Raw genomic sequence first — 26727 nt, 5'->3', positions numbered from 1 at the left:
AAACGTCTGAATTACTAGTTCAGTATCAACCACTATGCTTTGTACTCTGATATTGCTTTACAACTTTTGTTTGATGTATGTCAGTATTGAGCTGTAGCACATAACATATACAGTGCCCACCATAATGTTAGGGACAAACATTTATTTATTTGCCTCTGTACTTCACAATTTGTTTATACATAGTATTTATACATAGTCCTCCCCCCCCCCCCCCCCCCCCATTTCAGGGTATTGCTCAGGTGTGCTCCTTCATGCAGGTATAAGAGAGCTCCCAGCACCTAGTCTTTCCTCCAGTCTTTCCATCACCTTTGGAAACTTTTATTGCTGTTTGTCAACATGAGGACCAAAGTTGTGCCAATGGAAGTCAAAGAAGCCATTATAAGACTGAGAAACAAGAATAAAACTGTTGGAGACATCAGCCAAACCTTAGGTTAACCAAAATCAACTGTTTGGAACATCATTAAGAAGAAAGAGAGCACTGGTGAGCTTGCTAATCGCAAAGGGACTGGCAGGCCAACGAAGACCTCCACAGCTGATGACAGAGGATTTCTCTCTAATAAAGAAAAATCCCCAAACCCCTTTTCCTACAGATTAGAAACACTCTTCAGGAGTCAGGTGTGGATTTGTCAAAGACCACTGTCCGCAGAAGACTTCATGAACAGAAATACAGAGGCTACACGCCAAGATGCAAACCACTGGTTAGCCGCAAAAATAGGATGGCCAGGTTACAGTTTGCCAAGAAGTACTTAAAAGAACAATCACAGTTCTGGAAAAAGGTCTTGTGGACAGATGCGACGATGATTAACTTATATCAGAGTGATGGCAAGAGCAAAGTATGGAGGAGAGAAGGAACTGCTCAAGATCCAAAGCATACCACCTCATCTGTGAAACATGGTGGTGGGGGTGTTATGGCCTGGGCATGTATGTATGGCTGCTGAAGGTACTGGCTCAAAGCTAAAAAATGGTCAATTCTTGAGTGGCCAAGTCAATGACCCGATCTGAACCCAATTGAGCATGCCGTTTATATGTTGAAGAGAAAACTGGTGGACTAGCCCCCAAAACAAGCATAAGCTAAAGATGGTTGTAATACAGGCCAGGCAGAGCATCACCAGAGAAGACACCCAGCAACTGGTGATGTCCATGAATCGCAGATTTCCAGCAGTCATTGCATGCAAAGGATATGGAACAAAATACTAAACATGACTACTTTCATTTACATGACATTGCCGTGTCCCAAACATTATGGTGCCATGAAATGGGGAGACAATGTATAAATGTGAAACCAAAACGTATAAAAATGGCTTTTAATAAAATCTGACAATGTGCACTTTAACTACATGCAATTTTTTTTCTATTACATATCTCAAATTGTGGAGTACCAAGGCAAATAAATAAATGATTTTTTGTCCCAAACATTATGTAGGGCACTGTAAACTTAGAAATTGCAAAGAATTGTGGACATAGCCCAGACCATCACACAAACCAACCTCCCTTTTATTAAAATCGACAGCCTTCTGTGAAGGTAAGTAAAATCCTGTGAACAGCTACTTCCTAAGGAAGCAAAATTTTGTTTTCTTTAATATCTGGATTTGCACTAACCTGTTGCACCGAAGTAAAGTGCATCAAGACAGATTGCTCATTTAAAAAGGTCAAGCTGTGAAATGGAATTTAATAAAAACTGCTGTGCTGTCTTTATTTTCTCAATAAACAATGTCATGCAAGTAATTGAAACTGCCAGTCTCTACTCAATCTGGCCTTCACAACTACCAGTCATGTGGTTAACACTTAATGTCATATTGACTCTAGAAAAAGTCGTAAATCCTACTCCCAAGATTAAACAAAGTGAAAGCAGATGAACATGTAAGACAGAGGAATGTTTGTTTGGTTATCATGAAAAAGCACAGGGAATTTGGATTTTTTTTCCTAAATACTGTCCCGCTTTTGTGGGTAGACACAAAATGCTGGAGTAACTTAGCGGGACAGGAAACATCTCCAGAAAGAAGGAATAGATGATGTTTCGGGTTGAGAAAAGGGTCTTGATGTGAAATGGAGTCTGAAGAAGGGTCTCAACCCGAAACGTCACCTATTCCTTCTCTCCAGGGATGCTGCCTGTCCCGCTGAGTTACTGCAGCTTTTTGTGTCTATCTTCGATGTAAACCAGCATCTGCAGTTCCTTCCTACACATTGCCTTTGAGTATTGGAGGGAGTCGGGAGGAGAGAGGGGGCATTGAAAATCTTCCCCCTCAATAACTGACCTAAGAAACTCTAAATAAATATAAGTTCCTCTCCATTATTTTGGTTATTTTGTTCTGTTACCCGATCAAGATTAAGTCTAATGCTTTTTGACGGTTTTGATTAAGTACCCATTTACCTCATGCGAAAGGCAATTTCTTCCTGTATGCCTTCCATACCTCTCTTTTAAGATACAACCCGCACACTTTAGCCTTCCTTCCCATTCCCACACTGACCTTTCTATCCTGGTCCTACTCCATTGTCAGAGTGGAGGAACAGCAAATTCGAGGAAGAGCACTTCATATTTCCCTTGGGCAGCTTACACCCTAGAGGTATGAATATTGATTTCTCTAATGTTAAGTATCCCTTTCATCCTCACTCTCTCAGTCCCTCTCCCACCCTAATCATCGTACTAGTTTCACTGTTGTCCTGCTGAGTTTGGCTCTCTGCATAACCGTCATCACCAACCCCGCAGCCAACAATGAACCATTGTGGGCTCCACATTTCCTTGATCATCGTTGCTTTTTGATTATCTTTCGTTCATTTGTTCTACATACCTTCTACAGTATATCTTTTGTTCTCCTTTCCCCTCACTCTCAGTCTGAAGTAGGGTCTCAACTCAAAACAACACCTATTCTTTTTCTGCAAAGATGCTGCCTGTCCCGCTGAGTTAGTCCAGCTTTTTGTGTCTATCTTCAGTATAAACCAGCTACATTCAGTATAATCTACAGTTACTTCCAAAACTGTTTTAAGATACAGTTGGGCAAACACGTTTCCAGTGACGCTATTTAAATTCCTTTCATTAACATAGAAACATAGAAAATAGGTGCAGGAGTAGGCCATTCGGCCCTTCGAGCCTGCATCGCCATTCAATATGATCATGGCTGATCATCCAACTCAGTATCCTGTATCTGCCTTCTCTCCATACCCCCTGATCCCTTTAGCCACAAGGGCCACATCTAACTCCTTCTTAAATATAGCCAATGAACTGGCCTCAACTACCTTCTGTGGCAGAGAATTCCACAGATTCACCACTCTCTGTGTGAAAAAATGTTTTTCTCATCTCGGTCCTAAAAGACTTAAACTGTGACATGGTATGTTAGCTTTCATAGCAAAAGGATTTGAGTATAGGAGCAGGGAGATTCTACTGCAGTTGTACAGGGTCTTGGTGAGACCACACCTGGAGTATTGCGTACAGTTTTGGTCTCCAAATCTGAGGAAGCACATTATTGCCATAGAGGTAGTGCAGAGAAGGTTCACCAGACTGATTCCTGCGATGTCAGGACTGTCTTATGAAGAAAGACTGGATAGACTTGGTTTATACTCTCTAGAATTTAGAAGATTGAGAGGAGATCTTATAGAAACTTACAAAATTCTTAAGGGGTTGGACAGGCTAGATGCAGGAAGATTGCTCCCGATGTTGGGGAAGTCCAGGACAAGGGGTCACAGCTTAAGGATAAGGGGGAAATCCTTTAAAACCGAGATGAGAAGGCAGGTTTCACACAGGAGTGGTAATCTCTGAGTTGGCATGGGTATCAGGCCATTCATTGCATATTTTAAGAGGCGTGCAGATGTGGCCCTTGAAGGGGATCAGAATGGCCTACTCCTGCACCTAAGTTCTATGTTTCATATTGAATGGCGGTGCAGGCTCGAAGGGCCGAATTCCTGCATCTATGTTTCTATGTGACCCCTATGTTTCTATGTGACTTCCCCCCAACATCGGGAACAATCTTCCTGCATCTAGCCTGTCCAACCCCTTAAGAAATGTGCAAGTTTCTATAAGATCCCCCCTCAATCTTCTAAATTCTTAAGTATTTGACTACTTCACAATAGAGTGGACGTGGAAAGGATGTGTCCAGTAGTGGGAGAGTCTGACTCCAGTAGTAGAAGCAGAGTCCTCAGAATAAAAGGGCGTGCCTTTAGATTGGAGATTTGGATGCATTTCTTTAGCCAGAAGGTGGTGAATCTGTGGAATTCTTTGCCACAGACAGCTGTGGAGGACAAGTCATTGGGTATTTTTAAATTGGTGATTGATGGGTTTTTGATTGGGAAGGGCATCAAAGGTTAAGGGGTGAAGACGGAAGAATCGGGTTGGGGGGGAAAAATAGTTTAGCAATGATCGAACGGCGGAGTGGATCAGGGTAGTGGAGGCCAAATCACTGGATGGTTTTAAGAGAGAGTTAGATAGAGCTCTAGGGGAGTCAAGGGATATGGAGAGAAGGCAGGCACGGGTTATTGATAGGGACGATCAGCCATGATCACAATGAATGGCGGTGCTGGCTCGAAAGGCCAAATGGCCTCCTCCTGCACCTATTTTTTATGTTTCTATGATATAAATGGCGAGATGACCTAATTCTACTCTTATGCCTTCTGGTCTTATAATGAATGGTATTATCCTTTTATCGGTGTCCATATCTCTCTCATCTGTCCAACCACTGAATTGTCACTTGTTCCTTTTATGTAAAATTACTTTAAAAATATGCAGAAACGACATGATCATCAACTAATGTGCTTTACGCCTCATGGATGAAGCCTTGCAGCAAAAGGGTCTGAAACTACAAGAGTTTTTGGTTTAGTTTGGAGATGTAGGCCCCCGTGGCCAGCGCCGACCAGTGAACCCTGCACCCTAATGCTATCCTATGCACACTAGGGACACTTTACAATGTTATTGAAGCCAATTAACCTACGAACCTGTACATCTTTGGAATGTGGGAGGAAACCGGAGCACCCGGAGGAAACCCACGCAGGTCATGGGGTGAATGCGCAAACTCCATTACATGCAACACACGAGGGCAGGATTGAACCTGGGTTCACTGGCGCTGTAAGGCAGTAACTCTACTGCTGCACCACCGTGCCGCACCAGAGACCAGAATTCTCTGCCTCTGATCTCAAAATCAGTCTGTAGTTCTGTGAAGAACGCCATTGTAGTCAGGAGAATAATTTTTTTGGTTGTTTTTTGCTTCAGTCTATTGTGTTGAAATTCCATTCAGTAAAATGCCCAGATCATGTGGTATAACTGAATCTTTGGGTTTTGTCCTTTTGTATTGCTTTCACCTGAAGCAAGAGATTACAATTGACATCAGACACAGCATTTTGGATTTTATTTTGAGTTATAATTTCATCTTGTAGGTTATGTATGTTCTCTTTGGCTTGGTTACTTAAATCCAGATTGTTTCCTTCATCTTGGAAATAAAAAAATTGGCACTTTTGTTTGGATGAATTCCATATTTGTTCAAAATCTCCAGTCATCGAATGCATTGGCCTCATTATCAATGATTCATAGATTCTTGTTTCTTTCCCAGTTTCGCACCAGGTGTTAAAATTTGTGTTTCTGTTATTTTAATCAGCAAAAAATTCACAGTTGGTAGCAGTCCTGGAACAACAGCCTAAGTCTTCTGCTGTTCCAGCCTTTGCTGCCTGATAAAAATCCCACCTCCATTTAAAAACAAAATCCAATCACACATTCTACAGTGAAAGCCTCTAAATGGTTATAGTATCTCGTGCTGAGAAATTAGATGGGGCATATATCTGGTGTGCTGAAACGTGGGTGCATTTAGTATTAGTGTTGGGAGGAACTGCAGATGCTGGTTTACACCGAAAATAGACACAAAATGATGGAGTAACAGCGGGACAGGCATAGAAACATAGAAAATAGGAGCAGGAGTAGGCCATTCGGCCCTTCGAGCCCATTCGGCCCTTCAATATGATCATGGCTGATCATCCAACTCGGTATCCTGTACCTGCCTTCTCTCCATACCCCCTGATACCTTTAGCCACAAGGGCCACATCTAACTCCCTCTTAAATATAGCCAATGAACTGGCCTCAACTACCTTCTGTGGTAGAGAATTCCACAGATTCACCACTCTCTGTGTGAAAAATGATTTTCTCATCTCGGTCCTAAAAGATTTCCCCTTTATCCTTAAACTGTGACCCCCTTGTTCTGGACTTCCCCAACATCGGGAACAATCTTCCTGCATCTAGCCTGTCCAACTCCTTAGGAATTAAGAGATGCTGCCTTAAGAAGGCAGCATTTCTGGAGAGAAGGAATGGGTGACGTTTCTGGTTCAGACCCTTCTTCAGATGTTAATGCCTGATTGGGCTTGTTGAGTAGCTTTTCCCCTGATGTAAAATGAGACCCGTGGCCATGCTGGGCAGATTGGGCTGTGTTAATTACAGTTGTCGATTGTGCAGCAATCACAAACTATGTAGTTCAATGGTTTCTTTACTGTCACGTGTGCCAGGTACAGTGAAATACATTTTTTGCACACAGCTCAGCAAGACTATCCCTGTACATAAGCACAATTGTACAGAATAGCTCCGAGTCCATGTGCAAGAGGTGCCATTTTGGCGGTATTTTGCAGTCCCAGCTACAGCTGGCCTCAAAGGCCTGCTGCAATCATCGCCTCCATCCAGTTCACAAGTTATTGGAGCAGAACTAGGCCACTCGGCCCATCGAGTCCACTCCGCCATTCAATCATGGCTGATCTCTGCCTCCGAATCCCATTTTCCTGCCTTCTTCCCATAACCCTTGACACCTGTTCTAATCAAGAATTTGGCAATCTCTGCCTTAGAAATATCCACTGACTTGGCCTCCACAGCCCTCTGTGGCAATGCGTTCCTCAGATTCACTACCCTCTGACTAAAGTCCCGCGAATCAGTTGTCCCTCTCCATGCCTGGCCCTTGTTCCCCGTGGGGGTGGGGGGGGCAATTCCCACAGCCGACCTCGAGGGTTTCAAAGGGCCATCAAAGGCACACTCCCTATGGCTGACAGCCAGCCAGATTGCTAGAACACACATCATGGCTGCCATGGAGCGGAGGGAAAAGGAGGAGGGAGCTCTGAGGTTCTCTCAAAGAATCTCTCTACAACTCGGTTCAATGACGGAATGGATGTCTAGCACTGGGTACACAGGAGACCTTCCAGGATAATAGTTGGAAGAGGCCAAAAGGAGATGGCCCATGTAGTCTCCTTCAGCAGTTAGTGTCCCAGCAATATGTTGGGCAGCTACGGTGGCGCAGCGGCAGAGTTGCTGCCTTACAGCAAATGCAGCACCAGAGACCTGGGTTCGATCCCGACTACGGGTGCCGTCTGAGTTTGTACGTTCTCCCCGTGACCTGCGTGGGTTTTCTCCAAGATCACCGGTTTCCTCCCACATTCCAAAGACGTACAGGTTTGTAGGTTAATTGGCTTGGTAAATGTAAAAATTGTCCCTAGTGGGTGTAGGAGTATGTTAATGTGCGGGGATTGCTGGTCGGCACGGACCCGGTGGGCCGAAGGGCCTGTTTCTGCATTGTATCTCTAAATTAAACTAAACGTTTTGAGATTAGAGATATATAGCATGGAAACGCCCCTTCAACGTACTGATCAACGATCATCCGCATACTAGTTCTATCATTGTATCACCCATTCTCTCATCCGTAGTCTAATTCTATCACTGTAAGGCATCAACTCTACCACTGCGCTACGATGTGAACATTGGAATAAAGTAAAGGTGTCCTACAGATGTCAACTATCCCTATGCAACATCATTGAGGATTCAATCAGTATATCATTTAAAGTGTAGCATGTATTGCACGTTCAAATATTACATCGTCTTTCTTTCAAATCACAATATTGACCGTGTTACATTTATGTTTCTAATAAAAATACGAACATAAACTGTTATTGATATAGTCGCTTGTTTCTGTGTTGGTTATTATTACGGTTTGTAAATGGATCGATTGAACCACTTAAATGCTGTTAAAAACAGTAACCAACTGGAAGAGTTCTTGCTGTTTGTTATTAAATTCCTATATAAAATTTCATGCCATTTAACGAAATCAAAAAATACTTATATCACTATAATTGAATCTTTCCATTGAAATATCTTCCTTCTGCGTGAAGATCTTATTTTAAAGTTATTGCAAGACAACCATTATTACTCCAGAAAGCTTGAGTTTAGAAAATATTTTTATCTACATCATGTGTAAATGGAAGTTGTAAGAATTTCAGCATGCATTGTGTACACTATTTCAAAACGATGCAACAATGGGATGTTTTCCTAACATTGGCTAACAAGAAAAAATGTTGTTTTCCAAAATTATTGGAGCTAAACGTAGATACGGAGAGTCGTTTGCGGTGGTACAGCGATAGAGTTGCTGCCTTGCAGCGCCAGGGTTTGATCCTGTCTGTATGGAGTTTGTGCATTCTCCCTGTGACTGCGTGGATTTTCTCCGGGAATTTTGGTTTCCTCCCACACTCCAAAGACGTATAGGTTTGCAGATTAACTGTAAATTATCCCTAGTGTGTTGGATAGTGTTAGTGTGCGGGGATCGCTGGGCGGTGTGGGCTCGGTGGTCCGAAGGGCCTATTTCCGCGCTGTATCTCGAAACTGGACTACACTAATCATAAAGCTGTATACTTCATAAACAGGACAGCTTGTCCCAATAAAAGTGCTGTTACTGCTCTGGGCACCTTTCAGCCCACAGAATCCATGCCGACCAGCGATAAAAATGCTGGAGAAACTCAGCGGGTGCAGCAGCATCTGTGGAGCGAAGGAAATAGGCAACGTTTCGTGCCGAAACCCTTCTTCTGAAACCCTTCTGCCTCACTCGCTGAGTTTCTCCAGCAGTTTTATCTACCTTCTATTTTCCAGCATCTGCAGTTCCTTCTTAAACATTTAACCTACAAACCTGTATGTCTATGGAATGTGGAAGGAAACCCACATGGTCACGTGGAGGACGTACAAACTTCATATAGACAACACCAGTAGTCAGGATTGAACCGGGGTCTAGCGCTGTGAGGTGGCAACTCTACCGCTCCGCCAATGTGCCGCCGCCGTATAGAAATCTACCATTCTGATTGATGACTCATTGGATGATTAAGGTGGTCACAGTAGACTTTATATTAGTACAGTTAAGGGTCGCCTATCTGTAATCATAATGTGACTTTCAGAAAAATATCAAATAAGAAAGAAGATAGTATGAACACTTTCACTGAATGTAGAGATTATACTGTTGCAATCTGAAATTAAAGAATGATCTTTTATGTCAATCATACAGACCAACTGTACTGCAAGAAAAGAGGCAAATAGTGATAAAGAATGGCAGGCACCCAGTGATTGACATTCTTATGGGAGAACAGGAGCAATATGTTCCAAATGGCACTGGACTGCAAGTGAGTATCTAATGGAGATTTTCCATGAAAGTTTGCAATAAAATTGATGTATGTGGTTGCTTAATTAGATATCCTTTGCTAGAATGCTGTATAACCAGTTTTGCCGATGTAAACAGTGTTTTAGAGTGTGTATCTTGCATCGGTTGATATTGATCTTCTTGCGTATGGCGTGCACAGCCTAAAGTTGTAGGTCAACTTGTTCTATTTGATCTTGTTTGTGCACGTCAGATTGATTGCATTAGTCGTAACAGGGTGAACCACATGAAAGTTTCAATCTCCCACTCTGTTGATATTGATGAAAGGGTAGGTTTGGTGACTTACCTGCTAAATACTTGGCAAACTTCCTTTGCTGAATTAAGGTAAACATGTGTGAATATGTTCTCAAAGGTAGGGTCAAAGATGGCACAATACTATTATGAGGGAAGAACATGCTTCATCATGGAGGTGGAAGCAGGCTGTTGGACTGGGCAGGGAGATGATGGATTGATACATTTGAAGAGCTGCATTTGGTAGGAAGAATGAGAACCAAGTTAAATCAGAGAGTACACTCACAACAAAGATTCAAGAAAGAGTCATGAGTTAGATAGAGCTCCAGGAGAGTTAGATAGAGCTCTAGGGGCTTGTGGTGTCAAGGGATATGGGGAGAAGGCAGGCACGGGTTATTGATAGGGGACGATCAGCCATGATCACAATGAATGGCGGTGCTGGCCCGAAGGGTCGAATGGCTTCCTCCTGCACCCATTTTCTATGTTTCTATGTAAAGCAGAAAGCCTTCTATTGTCCATTGGAGGATTATTAGTGTTTAGTTTCCGTTCGGCACGGTGGTGTAGCGGTAGAGTTGCTGCCTTACAGTGAATGCAGCGCCGGAGACCCGGGTTCGATCCCGACTACGGGTGCCGTCTGTATAGAGTTTGTACGTTCTCCCCATGAACTGCGTGGGTTTTCTCCGAGATCTTCAGTTTCCTCCCACACTCCAAAGACGTCCAGGTTTGTAGGTTAATTGGCTTGGTAAATGTAAAAATTGGCCCTAGTGGGTGTAGGATAGTGTTAATATGCGGGGATTGCTGGTCGGCATGGGCCGAAAGGGCCTGTTACCGCGCTGTATCTCTAAACGAAATAAACTAAACTAAACTGATTGTGGAGATGATACCGGGTAGAATTCTCCCAAGGGAGGGTTAGAGTTTAGTTTCCTCTAATATATTGTCACGTGTTTTCTTTTTTTTTTGCTCTCTGATGTATCACCTTTTCTTTCAAATTGGACATGATGATACAAACTGCCGATGCTTCTTTGCATTTGTTTTGAACTTGTAGGAATATATGATCCACACTGTCTTCTTTCCATTGCCTTTCACTATCACCTGTGGTTCCCTTTCTCCCATCAATACCATCGCCAACTACTTTCCTTTGTATATCATCTTCCTCCTCCTCCTCCTCCTCCTCTGCTCCGATTTATAAAGCCCAGAATTCTGTAATTTTTTTCCCCCCCCTATTTAGTTTCTCAATCTACCGTGCTACTTCAATGGATAATGCATACAAAGCCACAGCTTTCTACTTTCTTGAAACCCTGTTAAAATTCTATCCTCTAACTTAACTTGATTCACATTCTTCGTACCAAATTGCAACTCTTCAAATGTACCAACATTAATTATATCAGTAATCTCAAGAGATCATAAGATCATAAGACATAGGAGCAGAATTAGGCTATTCGGCCCATCGAGTCTGCTTCACCATTCGATCATGGCTGATCTATTTTTCTGAATTTGTCTGAAGAAGGGTCTCGACCTGGACCGTCGCCTATTCCTTCTCTCCATAGATGCTGCCTCGTCCGCTGAGATTCTCCAGCTTTTTTTTGTCTACCTTCGATTGTTCCAGCATCTGTAATTCTTTCTTAAATATTTTTCCCTCTCAATCACATTCTCCTGCCTTCTCCCTGGTAACATTGATACCGTTATTAATCAAGAACCTATCAATCTCCGTTTTAAAAATACCCAATGACTTGCCCTCCAAAGCCACTTGTGGCAATTAATTCCACAGATTCACTATCGTCTGGCTAAAGAAATTCTTCCACATCTCCACTCTTTTATTCTGGTCCCAAACTCTCCCTTTACTGGAAGCATCCTCTCCATATCCAATCTAACTAGATTTCCTGTTCTAATGGAATATCAAAACATTGAGGCATGAAGAGAAACATTGATTCTTTAATAAAAGAATTGATTCTTTAACCGGAAGTGGCGGCGCTGGTAAACGCCTCGCCTGCAGTCCGTTTGTCTTTACTTTTTTTATATTGTTTTTTTTTCGTTTTGTCTAGTTAGTTTTTGTTTTTTAGGTTGTGTTTATGTGTGGGGGGGGTTGAAACAGGGGCTTGCTGTCTCTCCCTTCGGGGGAATACGACTTTTTTATCGTATCCCACTACTCTGCCTCCGTCTGCGCTGAGGCCTAATGGCAGAGCTGGCGGCCTCGAGACTACGGAGGCAGAGCCAGTCAGGACTTGCCCTGGGCTCGCTCCCGTGAGAGCGGCCCGGCACGGGGCTGAGACTCTCCCGTGAGGGCGGCCCAGCTCGAGGTGGAATGGTGCTCCCGTCGGAGCGGCCCAGCTTGAGGGAGGAACGGCACTCACGTGAGGGCGATCCGGCTCGGGGCTGGAACGGTGCTCCGGTGGCTGGGACGGCGTTCTGGCGGCGGTGACCTGAGTCTGGTGTTCAGCTGCGGGCCAGCGGCTGCGTCCGTTGGACTGGAGGGCGGCAGCTTCAACCACCCTAGGACGCGGTGTTTGAGCCGGCCCGTTTGCGGGGTTCGTTGAGCCGCGGGACTGTTTGTACCATCGCCCGGTGGGGAATCGCCTCAGCGCAGAGGGAGAAGAGGAGGGAAGAGACTGCAGCCCTAAGATTTTTGCCTCGACCACAGTGAGGGGGTGCTTGGAGGACTCACTATGGTGGATGTTAATTTGTGTTTAGTGTTGTTTATTATTGTATGATTGTATGTATGACTGCAGGCACGAAATTTCGTTCAGACCGTAAGGTCTGAATGACAATAAAGGTATTCAATTCAATTCAATTCAAAAGAGGGAACCAGAAAAAAATATAATTGACTCTACTTTAAAATGTTTTGCTGAGGGAGGATTATACAAGATGGGCATAAAGGTAAACTTTAATTAACAAAAGAATAAATTAACTTGAAAGTCACTGTTAAATGGTCTGGTTCAAGGCAATCTTCAACGTCTGCAAATCAGCTGAACCGGAATATTTCCTGTAAAAATAAATCCAGATACATTGGATTTCAAATTATATTGCCAAAAAAAAAAGATGTCATTGCTTTTTTTGCATATTTTAATAAAATATAATACATACAAATTTATAGATGCTGCTGTACCCACTGAGTTTCTCCAGCATTTTTGTGTACCTTCGATTTTCCAGCACCTGCAGTTCCTTCTTAAATACTTCCCTCGTGATAGTGTTTAAACTGACTGGTCTGGTTTTTATTGTTTTTTTGGGAAACTGACCCACAAGGTGATGAATCGCAGACTTGAAATTCTAAATTAAATATTTAGTTTAGTTTAGAGATACGGGGTGGGTACAGGCCCTTCAGCACACCATGTTCATGTCGACCAGCGATCACCCATGCACTGGTTAGATCCTACGCAGTAAGGACTATTTACAGAAGCCAATTACCCTACAAATCAGCACGTTTTGGGGATGTGAGAGGAATCTGGAATACCGTTATGGGGAGAAGGCAGGAGAATGGGGTTAGATGGGAGAGATCGATCAGACACGATTGAATGGCGGGGTAGACTTGATGGGCCGAATGGCCAAATTCTACTCCTATCACTTATTAACTAATGACCACCTGGAGCAAGCCCATATGGTCACAGGGAGAATGCACAAACTCCATACAGACAGCACCTGTAATCAGGATCAAGCCCAGATATCTGGTGCTGTAAGGCAGCAACTATACCTCTGCGCTTCAGTGTTGCCCCCTTTTGCTCAGAAATCTCAAAGGATAATTTTTATATATGCAGCAATGATAAGGCGCAAACTCTGCTATGTTGAAAGATTGATATGATTCTCAAGGTCCAGAGAGATTAAATTCTAAAGATTTCATATGGAAACAGTCCTGCTGTTGGGATTTTTTTTCTCCACCACTTAGATTGATTGGAAAGGTTTAGAAAAAAATAATTGATGTAGTTGAATTGATAAATGAAAATATAAACATATTACCTTTTTATTCCAACTGCTCTTAATAGTTAGAAAATTATCTAGAGAATATAATTTGGAAGAATCCTGAGTTGAAATAATGTTTTGATTTTGCATGTCTGTGAAACAAGTTTCATTTCTGTGCCTGGCACTTGCAATTTGTGGGAAGTCTGCCATTTGGAAAAAAAACCCAGGATTTTGCACCTGATATTATTGCTGTGGGAATATGGAAATATTGAGACACTTCAATACTCTGATCATTTATTTTTTCGTTGGAACTAAAGCCAATGAATGGGTGGAGTTGAGACCAATGTTTTCATGGAAAGCAACATGTAGGAACAGAAAATGGTTGAAATCCTCTGGAGTTTAGACAGCAGATGCGAATTGTCCCTGCCCCTGTCCCACTAATGCCCCTGTCCCACTAAGGAAACCTGAACGGAAATCTCTGGAGACTTTGCGCCCCACCCAAGGTTTCCGTGCAGTTCCCAGAGGTTTTTGTCAGTCTCCCTACCTGCTTCCACTACCTGCAACCTCCGGCAACCACCTGCAACCTCCGGGAACCGCACGTGTCCTTGGGTGGGGCGCAAAGTCTCCAGAGGTTTACGTTCAGGTTTCCTAAGTGGGACAGGGGCAGAAGGTAATAAATTCATAAGTGATAGGAGAAGAACTAGGCCATTCGGCCCATCAAGTGTACGCTATTCAATCATGGCCGATCTATCTCTCCCTCCTAACCCCATTCTCCTGCCTTCTCCCCATAACCCCTGACACCTGTACTAATTAATAATCAATAAAGAAAAATAGAATTAAAATTTCTGTTCAATCTATTTTCAGAATTTGGTGAGTCCACCATTGTTTCAGACAGCACGTTTAATGTCTTATCTATACTGTGTTTATTCATTCCTACGAAAGGTCGTTAGCCAAAAAGACGAACCCTGTTTCTTTCGCACAGAAGCTGCCTGACTTACTGAGTATTTCCAGCAATGTTTGTTTCCAATTCCAATATCAGCAGTTGTTTCATGCCTGCTGCTGTAAATAGGTTGTGAGCATGTCTAATCATTCTTGTGTATATTATGCACCAGTACTTATTCAATGCCTATTGAAATCTGTTTGAAGATGATTGGGTTTATTTCCAACAAGTATAACATTTATAATACTGCTACCATGTCCAAGGTGTACGTAATGTCCAACTTTATCCACATAGACTAGAGCATTGTTAGAATTACACAACTGCGGTGAGGATTATTCTCCCCTCTGTCAATTAAACAGTTGCTGCCGTGCACACTAATTAGTAATATTAGAAGTGTGGATAAAATGTGCTGCAGTTTATTTTGTTGCCAGTGATTGCAAATGATAATAAGATGATAAGATAGTATGTACATTTCAGGAGATCAATTCATGATATCAGAAAATCAAAAAGTTGCAGATGCTGCAGCAAGTAAGAATCTAATTGTTCTATCTGGGACATATGACAATAAAACACATTTGATATCTGAAATTAAAAAAAGATAGACATAAAAAGCTGGAGTAGCTCAGCAGGGCAGACAGCATTTCTGGAGAGAAGGAATGGGTGACGTTTCGGGTCGCGACCCTTCTTCAGACTGAGTCGGGAGAGGGGAACTAGAGATATAAATCTATAGTGAAGAAATCATTCTATGGGCAAACAACTTCAATTTTACCTGAGGATGTGAGTGATTTTTTTTGTTAACCTGGTACAGTCCTGGTGTAAGCCATTTAATTCTTGAAGCCAAATAAAATGTTACCTTCAATGGTTAATGAAGGTGTGAATAGTGATGATGATTTTAAAGAAACGTAAAGCCAGTGTGATTTGTCCTATAAATCACAGTTAGCCTAGACTGAGGACATATGCAGCAGAGTCTGAAATAATTAAGAGTAGGAGGTGCAACTTGAAACATGTCCCTAATCCCTTAATGTATGTTGCGCGTTGGATAAGTTGAATGGAAATTGTTGGCCTAAGGTTTTTGACTTTGATTATGTTCCCAGAGATTGAGTTGGACGTCGAGAACAGATGTTTCCAGCTCAGATTTCCCTCTCATTCTTGTTGAAAGGCAGCTGATGTGTTGTTTAACGTTACCAGCAGTAACTCTGCGGATGGATAGCACAAGGACGTGGACCTTGCCTGCATTTTGCCTTTAAAATCTGCCCCCGTTGTGTAGCCTTTTGCTCTTCTGGCACTGTAGATGCTGCAGACACCGAGAAATTTAGAAACGAGTTCCCTCCTGGCATTTTGAATAAAACTTGTATTTAAAATGCAAAATCCATGGACGATTGGAGGGAATGTCCCTTCTCTGCTTGTTCTCTCTCTCGCTCCGTGTGATCTCCCTCCCCTGTGGACGGCTCCACCTTGCTCCAGAAACTGGTTCTGAATAATACATTAGGCCAATCCCACACATCCTGGTGATCCCTCAGCACTGGGATAGATTAAACCCTGGTTGTATAACATTTAAATTTGATGCTCTTGTTTAAATATTCCGGATGCAAATAAAAAAAAGATTCCTTAAGCTTGAAGCCAGCAAACGCTCAAAATAAGGGACAAATTCCCAACGGCAATTCGTTGACCGACTCGGATGATGAGTTGGCCCTGCTGCTGGACTGCACACAAAGCCCATCCGGCGGGACAGCTGAGGAGTTTTGGCCCGGGTGCCGGACTTTGCGCGTGGCGTCGCGTGGCCCTGGCCAAAGCTCCTCAGTTGGCCCGCCGGCTGGGTTTTATGTTCTGCTGCACGCAAATTCAGGCCACCCATCTGACAAACCAATTGAGCCCAATATACGTGATCTCCCGGCTAATACGGGACAGTTGTCAACCCTATGTGCTAGTCACAGAAGTAGATCTGCAATCACACGTTACAATCACTCCACCCATTTGAAATTGGACTGAACATTGAAGAAAGTGCAGTTTATTTTCAAGTTGGGTGCTATCCTCCGTGGTGGGAATAGTTTTAATAACCATCTTAGTACCTGGATAGAGGATGCATTAAAGTTTGACCAACTCATTAACGTATCAAGTGGCACAGTGTTAGAGTTGCTGCCTTACAGCGCCAGAGACCCGGGTTTGATCCTGACGACTGGTGCTGTCTGTACGGAGATTGAACGTTCTCCCTGTGACTGCGTGGGTTTTCTCCGGGTGCTCCGATTTCCTCCCACGCTCCAAAGCTGTGCAAGTTTGTATATTAATTGGCTTCTGTAAATTGGCCCAAGTGTGTAGATTTGGATGGGAAATCGCTAGTCATCACGGACTTGGCGGGCCTAAGGGCATGTTTCCATTGCCGTACCTCTAGAACTAAAACCCAGAGCTCTCCTATCTGAGCAAATATCATACATTATTCTGGGTCTGGTATGTGTACGCTTCCAGGTGTATGGGTTGAATGGGGAATTCCTTGGTACAGACTGGCTCCATGGTTTGGAAGTTTCTGGCTAAATTTATTGATTTAATATTTAAGATTACTTCCAAGATCATGACAATATGCTTGGATCAATAACTAGAAAATAAGAGTCGCTGCCTTACAGCGAATGCAGCGTCAGAGACCCGGGTTCGATCCCAACTACGGGTGCTGTCTGCACGGAGATTGTACGTTCTCCCCGTGACCTGCGTGGGTTTTCTCCGCGACCTTCGGTTTCCTCCCACACTCCAAAGATGTACAGGCTTGTAGGTTAATTGGCTTGGTAAATGTAAAAATTGTCCATAGTGGGTGTAGGATAGTGTTAATGGACGGGGATTGCTGGTCGGCACGGACCCGGTGGGCCGAAGGGCCTGTTTCCGCGCTGTATCTGTAAACTAAACTAAACTAATGTGCGTGTGGAGAGCATTGAACATGCTTCTTGGCTTTTGTAACTATTCAAAGGTCCTCTCCGTACAGACTGTTAATTATTGTTTTTCGTGGGCTTTGTTTCACAGGGCGATGGACAGAGGGCTATGGTCATTACTGGACCCAACATGGGAGGAAAGAGCTCTTACATTAGACAAGTAGCCATGATCACTATTATGGCACAAATCGGGTCGTATGTCCCGGCAGAAGAAGCTGTGATTGGTATTGTGGACAACATTTACACAAGGTATGATTTCACTTTCTCAAAGTAAGTGGGTACCTCTCAATGAGAATTCAATTCTTTTTTTTTATTGTAACACTTTAACTTCCCAGAGGGATTATGTGACTGAAACACAGCAAACGTTTTGTTTAATCTCTGTGTACATTTTACATCTAAAGTGAGATTTTATACTTATGAAGTTCGAATGTAGAGCCTGGGACTTGAAAGCAAATGAAATTATGCATCCAATTTGGGGGGAAAATCTGTTTGCTCTCTTTCACTAACTTAGTTTAGTTTCGAGACACAAGATGGAAACAGGCCCTTTGGCCCACCGAGACCACGCCGGCCATCGATCACCCGTTCACTCGATTTCTATGTTATCCCTCATTCTCATCAGTTCGCTACACATTTGGAACAATTTTACAGAGGCCAAATAATCTGCAAACCCACACATTTCTGGGATGTGGGAGGAAACCCACGTGGTCACAGGACATGTGCAAACTCCACACAGACAGTACCCAAGGTCAGGATCGATCTGGGGTGTCCCAAGCGCTGAGGCAGCAGCACTACTAGCTGCGCCACTGTTTATAAGGTCATAAGTGATAGGAGCAGAATTAGGCCATTCGGCCCATCGAGTCTGCTCCACCATTCAATCATGGCTGATCTATCTCTCCCTCCTGACCCCATTCTCCTGCCTTCTCCCCATACCCTATGACACACAGTTCTGCCTACTATCCCAAGTACTACATGGTGGAGGAACATTTCCTTCCGCTTCAGCGGAAGTGATTGGGGGCAAGTGTGGGACATAGTTCTGCAGATGGGGCAGGAGGTGCTCGATGGGAAGAATGAATGTGCTCGATGGAAAATAGTGTGCTCCTTCTGCCATTTACTTTGAACTTCTGTGCGGTTCCAATGAGTGGATTTGTGGTCTCAATGCCATCCTAAATATTCTCACTGCATTTTGAGTTGTCATGGGCTAGGGATTTTCAGGGATTGGCAGGGAGTTGCATGTTCTCAAGGTGGCTTTGAGAATGCGTATGAATAATTTCACCAATCTGCCAGGTAATTTATTAGTGAACAAGTTTATCGAAGGTAGACACAAAATGCTGGAGTGACTCAACGGGACAGGCAGCATCTCTGGAGAGAAGGAATGGGTGTTTCGGGTCGAGACCCTTCTTCAGGCTGATGTTCTTGTTCTTGTTCGGGGAGTTTGGTATTAGGTATGAAAATGATGTTATAAAAAGGAACTGCAGATGCTGATTTTCTACCAAAGATAAACACAGAATGTTTGAGTAATTACGGCACGGTGGTGCAACGGGAGAGTTACTGCCATACAGTGCCAGAGGCCGGGGTTCGATCCTGACTGCAGGTGCTGCCTGTCAGGAGTTTGTCCGTTCTCCCCGTGATCTGAATGGGGTTTTCTCCGGGACCTTCAGTTTCCTTCCACACTCCAAAGACGTAAAGGTTTGTAGGTTAATTATAAATGTAAATTGTCCCTAGTGTGTGTAGGATAGTGCAAGTGTACGGGGATTGCTTGTCGGTGCGGACTCGGTGGGTTGAAGGGCCAGTATCCGTGCTGTATCTCTAAACTAAACTTAACAACAACTAAACTCAGCAGGTCAGGCACGAAGGAATCAAGGGATATGAGGGAAAACAAGCAGGAACGGGGTACTGAGCCTGGATGATCAGCCATGATCATATTGAATGGCGGTGCTGGCTCGAGGGGCCGAATGGCCTACTCCTGCACCTACTTTCTATGTTACCATCTCTGGAGAAAAGGTCAGGTGACGTTTAGGGTTGGGACCCTTCTTTGGTCTATGCAAATATCTATTTGTTTATGCAAATGATGTTGCTTGGCTAATTAGCGCTTTAATGCTGAAAATGTTGACCTGGGAATGACTGCCGATAGTGGTTCACTTATCCTACCACTGGATTTTGTGGTCATTCTCCATTATTTTCAGATGCCTTCTCCTGTTAGCTCATAATTCCGGAGGTCAGGGATTAATGTTACCTGATGGACCACAAGCTTGGTGCAGAATTTTCATATCTTCAAATGTGTAAAGTCTATGATGGCACCCGACACACAATGATGAATTTCTTCAGTGCCTAACTTCTTCCTCTTTACCCATCCTTTCACCTGCAAGAAATTCCCTAAAGCAGGAGTCGGCAACCTTGTTCTGCATGGGGGCCAGGACCTATGTCTGTGAGCGGGATGGTGGGTCACATCTATCGCCATAGTGTGACACTTGGTGTTATTTTTCGCATTAGTTTTCACGTGTTTTTCATTTAGTTTTCTGCAGTTCCCAGGTCCCTCGTGTGCCCCGGGACTGTCTGCAGGGAACTGGGACCAGTTCTCAGGTCGGCTCGCCTTCCCCGGGACTGGCTGTGGGGCCCAGGTCGCCTGCGTGCCCCAAGACTAGCTGCAGTTCTCAGATCACATCATGTACCCGGGACTGGCGTCAGTTCCCAGGTTGCGAAAACAAATTGAAAAGAAATACGCCTGCGGGCCGGATGATTTTGGGTTACGGGCCGGATCCGGTCAATTATTATTATTTTTTTAATCTCTCTTCTTTGAAGTTGTTTGGTACCATGGCGTGGCTTACAGAATAGTGAAAGGCTTGGATAGAGTGGATGTGGATGTGGAGAGGATGTTTCCACTAGTGGGAGAATCTCTCGGACTACCGGTCACAGCATCAGAATTAAAGGACGTTCTTTTAGGAAGTAGATGAGGAGAAATTTCTTTAGTCAGAGGGTGGTGAATCTGTGGAATTCTTTGCCACAGAAGCAACTTTACTGCTGCGCCACCGTGACTGCCCTAGCACGGGTGTCGGAGGTTGTGAGGAGAAGGCAGCAGAATGGGGTTAGGAGGGAGAGATCAGCCAAGGTTGAATGGCAGAGTAGACTTGATGGGCCAAATGGACTAATTATGCTCCTATCACTTACGACCATATGGCTTCATAAGTTAGCCTCGCCTCTGAGCCTAGGAGTCGTTGTAATGGTCCCTCTTCCTATTGATTATTTTTTATCTGCTGCTTACCACTCAGTATGTCTCCAACCTCGCTGAATGCCTGATCTAAAGCCATGACGAGTAAAGCCATGACGAGTTGGAGGTCAGATGCCAGCATTACTGATCACCAGCTTCTCTGCTGTACTCTCAGGTTTGCTCACTGGCGCTGTGTGTCGAGAGAGGCGGCACGTTGTGCAGCGGTAGAGTTGATGCTTTACGGCGCCAGAGAACCGGGTTTGATCATTTTCCAATGTTCTATAGATTCAGGATCAGTTCCTGTGGATTAGAGGATAGCTAATGTCATCCCACTTTTCAAGAAAGGAGCGAGAGAGAAATCGGGGAATTACAGACCAGTTAGCCTTCGGTGGTGGTAAAGATGCTGGAGTCAATTATTAAAGAGGTAATAATGGGGCATTTGGATAGCAGTAAAAGGATTAGTCCAAGTCAACATGGATTTATGAAAGGGAAATCATGCTTGACTAATCTGGAATTTTTTGAGGATGTGACAAGTAAAATGGATGAAGGGGTGCCAGTGGATGTAGTGTATCTAGACTTTCAGAAAGCCTTTGATAAGGTCCCGCACGGGAGACTGGTGACTAAAATTAGAGCACATGGCATTGGAGGTAGGGTGTTGACATGGATAGAAAATTGGTTGGCAGACCGGAAGCAAAGAATAGGAGTGAACGGGTCCTTTTCAGAATGGCAGGCAGTGGCGAGTGGAGTGCCGCAAGGTTCGGTGTTGGGGCCGCAACTGTTTACCATATATATCAATGGTTTGGAAGAGGGAATTAGGAACACTAGCAAGTTTGCGGATGACACAAAGCTGGGTGGCAGTGTGAACTGTGAAGAGGATGTTAGGAGGTTGCAGTGTGACCTGGACAGGTTGAGTGAGTGGGCAGATGCGTGGCAGATGCAGTATAATATAGATAAATGTGAGGTTATCCACTTTGGCGGCAAAAACAAGGGGGCAGATTATTATCTGAATGGGGTTAGGTTAGGTAAGGGGGAGGTGCAGCGAGACCTGGGCGTCTTTGTACACCAGTCACTGAAAGTTTGCTTACAGGTACAGCAGGCAATGAAGAAAGCTAATGGAATGTTGGCCTTCATAACAAGAGGATTTCAGTATGGGAGTAAAGAGGTTCTTCTGCAGTTGTATAGGGCTCTGGTGAGACCACATCTGGAGTATTGTGTACCGTTTTGGTCTCCTAATTTGAGGAAGGACATCCTTGTGATTGAGGCAGTGCAGCGTAGATTCACGAGATTGATATCTGGGATTGCGGGACTGTCATATGAGGAAAGATTGAAAAGACTAGGCTTGTATTCACTGGAGTTTAGAAGGATGAGGGGGATCTTATAGAAACATATAAAATTATAAAAGGACTGGACAAGCTAGATAGATGCAGGAAAAATGTTCCCAATGTTGTGCGAGTCCAGAACTAGGGGCCACAGTCTTAGAGTAAAGGGGAGGTCGTTTAAGACTGAAGTGAGAAAAAACTTTTTCACCCAGAGAGTTGTGAATTTATGAAATTCCCTGCCACAGAGGGCAGTGGAGGCCAAGTCATTGGATGGATTTAAGAGAGAGTTAGATAGAGCTCTTGGGGTAGTGGAATCAAGGAATGCTATGAGAATGCAGGGTGACTTGGACAGGTTGGGGGAGTGGGCAGATGCATGGCAGATGAGGTTATCCACTATGGTAGCTAAAACAGGAAGGCAGATTACTATCTAAATGGCGTCAAGTTGGGAAAAGGAAGTACAATGGGATCTCGGGTTAGATAGAGCTCTAGGGGCTAGTGGAGTCAAGAGATATGGGGAGAAGGCAGGCATGGGTCATTGATAGGGGAGAATCAGCCATGATCACAATGAATGGCGGTGCTGGCTCGAAGGGCCGAATGGCCTCCTCCTGCACCTATGTTTCTGTGATCCTGACTACAGGTGCTGTTTGCATGGAGTTTGTACGTTCTCCCTGTGACCACATGGGTTTTCCTGTGTTGCTCCGGTTTCCTCCCACACTGTGAAGATGTACAGGTTTGTAAGTTAATTCGTTTGGTAAAACTGTAAATTGACCCTAGTGTGTGTAGGATAGTGCTAGTATATGTGGATTGCTGGTGGGTGCGGACTCGGTGGGCCGAAGGGCCTGTTTCTGCGCTCTCTCTTGAAACTAAATGAAATTAAACTCAAGGTTAGTCCACGATGATTTTTCTTTTATAAATCCACGATGGCTTTGCTCAACTGACTTAAGCCTGTTGGGTAGACTCCCTTTATCCTGTCTATTCCTCCCCACTCTCTTCGTAATTTTCACATGTGTTCTCACTATCCACCCTCTGAAGAGTTGCTGACTCTTTTATCTTTCCACTGATTCTGTCTGGCCTGTTAGAAGCAACATTTTCTGTTTTTATTTTGCAATGATGAATTTCCGTTTGCCCCAAGTTAGTTAGTTTAGTTTATTGTCACGGGTACCGAGGTACAGTGAAAAGTTTTTGTTGCGTGCTGACAATTCAGCGGAATTCAGCGGAATACATAATTACAATGGAGCCATCTATAGTGTATGTATACATGATCAGAGAATAATTTTTAGTGCAACATAGAATCCAATAGCATCCGATCAAGGTTAGTCCCTGGATCTTCAATAAGGTAGAGTGTAGCTCTGGACTGCTCTCTTGTTGTTGATAGGAAGATTCTGTTGTCTGATAACAGCTGGGAAGAAAATATCCCTGAATCGGGTGTTGTGCTTTTTCACGCTTCTGTATCTCTTGCCAGCTGGGAGAGGGGAGGAGTGGCCAGGGTGCGACTCGTCGTTGGTTATGCTGCTGGACTTGCCGAGGCAGCGGGAGGTGTAAATGGAAGGGAGGCTGGTTTGTGTGGTGGTCTGGCTGCGTTCTCAATTCTCCTCAATTTCGTAGGATTGTCCTGTGTCAGTTTCTTCCAGGGTGGAATTGCCCAGGAAATGGGGATGATTCATGCCTAGAAGTTCCTGATTTAATTTTTGTATGGACTCTACAATGCTCATTATTGGGTTTTACCATGGACTCAACTGAGTCATAGAGTGATACAGCGTGAAAACAGGTCCTTCGACCCAACTTGCCCAAACCGGCCAACAAGTCCCGTCTACACGTCCCACCTGCCTGCATTTGGCCCATATCCCTCTAAACCTATCCTATCCATGTACCTATCTGATTGTTTCTTAAACATTGCGATTGTCCCTGCCTCAACTACGTCCTCTGGCAACTCGTTCCATAAATCTACCCCTCTTTGTGTGGAAATAGTTACCCCTCAGATTCCCATTAAATATTTTCCCCTTCAACTTAAACCTCTGTCCTCTGGCCTTTGATTCCCCTACTCTGAGCAAGAGTCTCTGTGCGTTTACCTTATCTATTCCCCTCATGAAATCATTTGGTATTTGCTTCTGATCATTATGGATGGCATTTTCCTTAAAGAGTGATCCTAATGGTTCCACATTGCAACAGCTACTGGTTTCTTTAAATGATTAAAGTGTGGTTGCCTCAGTCTCTCTCTGCTCTGCTGGAAGGTATTTGGCCAGTATGACACTTTCTGTTAGTCTTCAATTTCTTGTTCCAGTTTTCAAGAGATTTGGGCTCTTGAAATTTAAATTAATTGATGTTCTTGGATTTGGATCGACTGTGCAAGCTTGCCTCTGAGCCGAGGAGTCCGTGTAGTGGTTCCACTTCCCATTGATTATTTTTTATTTGCTGTTTACCGCTCAGCATGCCTCCGACCCCTCTGCATGCCTGATCAAATGCCATGACAAGTTGGAGGTCTGATGCCAGCATTAATGATCACCCACTTCTCTGCTGTACTCTCAACTTTGGCACTGTGTGTTGAGGGGAAGGCCTGGTATTGCTGGCACATTTAAATAGGTCTATCACCCTCATAGAGACATACAGGGTGGAAACAGGCCCTTCGGCCCAACTTGCCCAAACAGGGCCAACATGTCCCATCTACACTAGCCCCACCTGGCTGCTTTTAGCCCATCTATATTACTAAAAGTCTGATCATGACCACTTCCTGTTGTTCTGTATATTGATTTTAGAAAAAATGCTGCCACTTACGGCTGTGATTTTTTTGCCATCTTACTCAGAGTCCCCCTCCGCTGCGCAGGACAAGAGGATTTTTCCCATCAAAGAAAAATAAAAGAGTTATTACTGTTTAAAAAATGTTGAGATTCTCTCTCCTGAAGGCCACGCCCCTTCCGGAGGGACTATAAAACTCAGAAGTGTTGAGTGCCTCAGTCAGTCTCTGTAAGATAGGGGAGCGAGAGGGTCACGTCTCTCAGTCTGAGCTGTGAATAACACTGAACTCATGTCTACTAAACTGAGTGGTTTTATTGACCTATCAGTGCCCTTAATGTGGTTTGAAAATATAGTTTGGAAATGCTAAAGCTGTGTTGCCTTGGGTTTGGAAATGCTAAAGCTGTGTTGCCTTAAATCTGGAAATGCTAAAGCTGTGTTGCCTTTGGTTTCGAAATGCTAAAGTTGTGTTGCCTTTGGTTTGGTAATGCTAAAGTTGTGTTGCCTTTGGTTTGGAAATGCTAAAGCTGTGTTGCTTTTGGTTTGGAAAAGCTAAAGCTGTGTTGCTTTTGGTTTGGAAATGTTAAAGCTGTGTTGCCTAATTAAAGTTGCCTTGCCTAATTAAAGTTGCCTTGCCAAATTAAAGTTGCCTTGCCTAATTAAACTTGCCTTGCCGTCTTTATAATTAAAAGTCTAATCTTGACCACTTCCTGTTTGCGCTTTATATTGATTTTAGAAAAAACGCTACGACATACGGCTGTGAATTTTGGCCATCTTACTCGAAGTCCCCCTCCGCTCATCAGGTGCGGAGGATTTTTCCCATCGATGAAAAATAAAAGCGTTATTAGTGTTTAAAAAAATGTTGTGATTCTCTCTCCTGTCAATCATGTCATGAAGGCCACGACCCTTCTGGTGGGAGGGGGGGGGGACTATAAAACCCAGAAGTGTGGGCGTGGCTCAGTCTCTGCAAGATGGAGGAGGGAGAAGTCACGACTCGCTGTCTTTAGTGGCCTTGCACCCTGCTTGAAATGGTATGAAACCGCAATTGAATTTGGTGGCCTTGCACCCTGCTTGAAGTGGTATGAAACTCCACTTGAATTTGGTGGCCTTGCATCATGCTTGACATGGAATTTCAAGGAATGGCCGTGAGTCAACTGCCAGCCCACCAGCCGTGAGAGATTGGGCTGCCAGCACAACAGACTTGAGTGACTGAGCTGCCACCCCAAGAAATCATTCGGCCCACAATGTCCGTACTAGCCCTCTGGAAACCAGTCCCTTCAGCCCACAATACCCATACTAGTGCTCCAGAAAGCCCATCCCCCACCCTATCCCCCCCCCCCCTACTGGCCACCAATATTGGAATTGGTGGAGAGAGCGTTGGGGGACCAGTGCTCCTGTGTGATGCTGGGACCCGACGGGTCCCACTTAGTCTAGTCTCCCTCTAAACCTGTCTTAATCATGTACCTGTCTAAATGTTTAGTTTAGAGATACAGCATGGAAACAGGCCCTTTGGCCCACCGGGTCCGTGCCGACCAGCGATCCCTGCATATTAACATGGTCCTACACCCACTAGGGTCAATTTTTACATTCACAAAGCCAATTAACCTACAAACCTATACGTCTTTTGAGTTTCTTGACCGTTGCGATACTGCATGCCTCAACTACCTCCTCCGGCAGCTCTTCCATTCACCCACCATCCTTTGTGTGAAACAGTTACCCCTCAGGCTCCTATTAACTCTTTCCACCCTCACCTTAAACCTATGCCTTCTGGTTCTCGATCCCCCTACTCTGGGCAAGAGACTCTGTGGCCTCATGGGACAAACTTTAATTGTAAAGAAGCAGTTTACTTATCATACTTTATTTTAACATTGGCCACTTTTGACAGCATTTTAATGAGTTTCAGTTATATTAAGTTTGGTTACTGCATTATATTTAATTGAACAAATCAAATCTTTGAAATCTCTTTGCACAGTTACAGATGCCTCTGGCTTTCAGCAAACTGTATAAATAAGTCCAAGATTCTCATCGAGGTGAGCTTAGATTAGTCTTTAGTTTGGTGATACAGCTTAGAAAC

The 26727-nt window shown here is 44.0% G+C and overlaps 1 protein-coding gene across 1 annotated transcript in view; it reads left to right on the top strand.

Moving 5' to 3' along the window:
* msh3 (mutS homolog 3 (E. coli)) overlaps positions 1-26727 on the top strand; it is a 236998-nt gene that overhangs the window by 106483 nt on the left and 103788 nt on the right. Inside the window, exons 19-20 of the mRNA XM_055630464.1 lie at positions 9273-9387; positions 17491-17648. Coding sequence (XP_055486439.1) covers positions 9273-9387; positions 17491-17648 — 273 coding nt within the window. The remainder of the gene's footprint in view (positions 1-9272; positions 9388-17490; positions 17649-26727) is intronic.

This window comes from Leucoraja erinacea, chromosome 3 (genome assembly GCF_028641065.1).
Source record: "Leucoraja erinacea ecotype New England chromosome 3, Leri_hhj_1, whole genome shotgun sequence".
Lineage (NCBI taxonomy): Eukaryota > Metazoa > Chordata > Chondrichthyes > Rajiformes > Rajidae > Leucoraja > Leucoraja erinaceus.
Note: the sequence above shows the minus strand (reverse complement) of the source record. Positions and strands in the feature narration are given on the sequence as shown.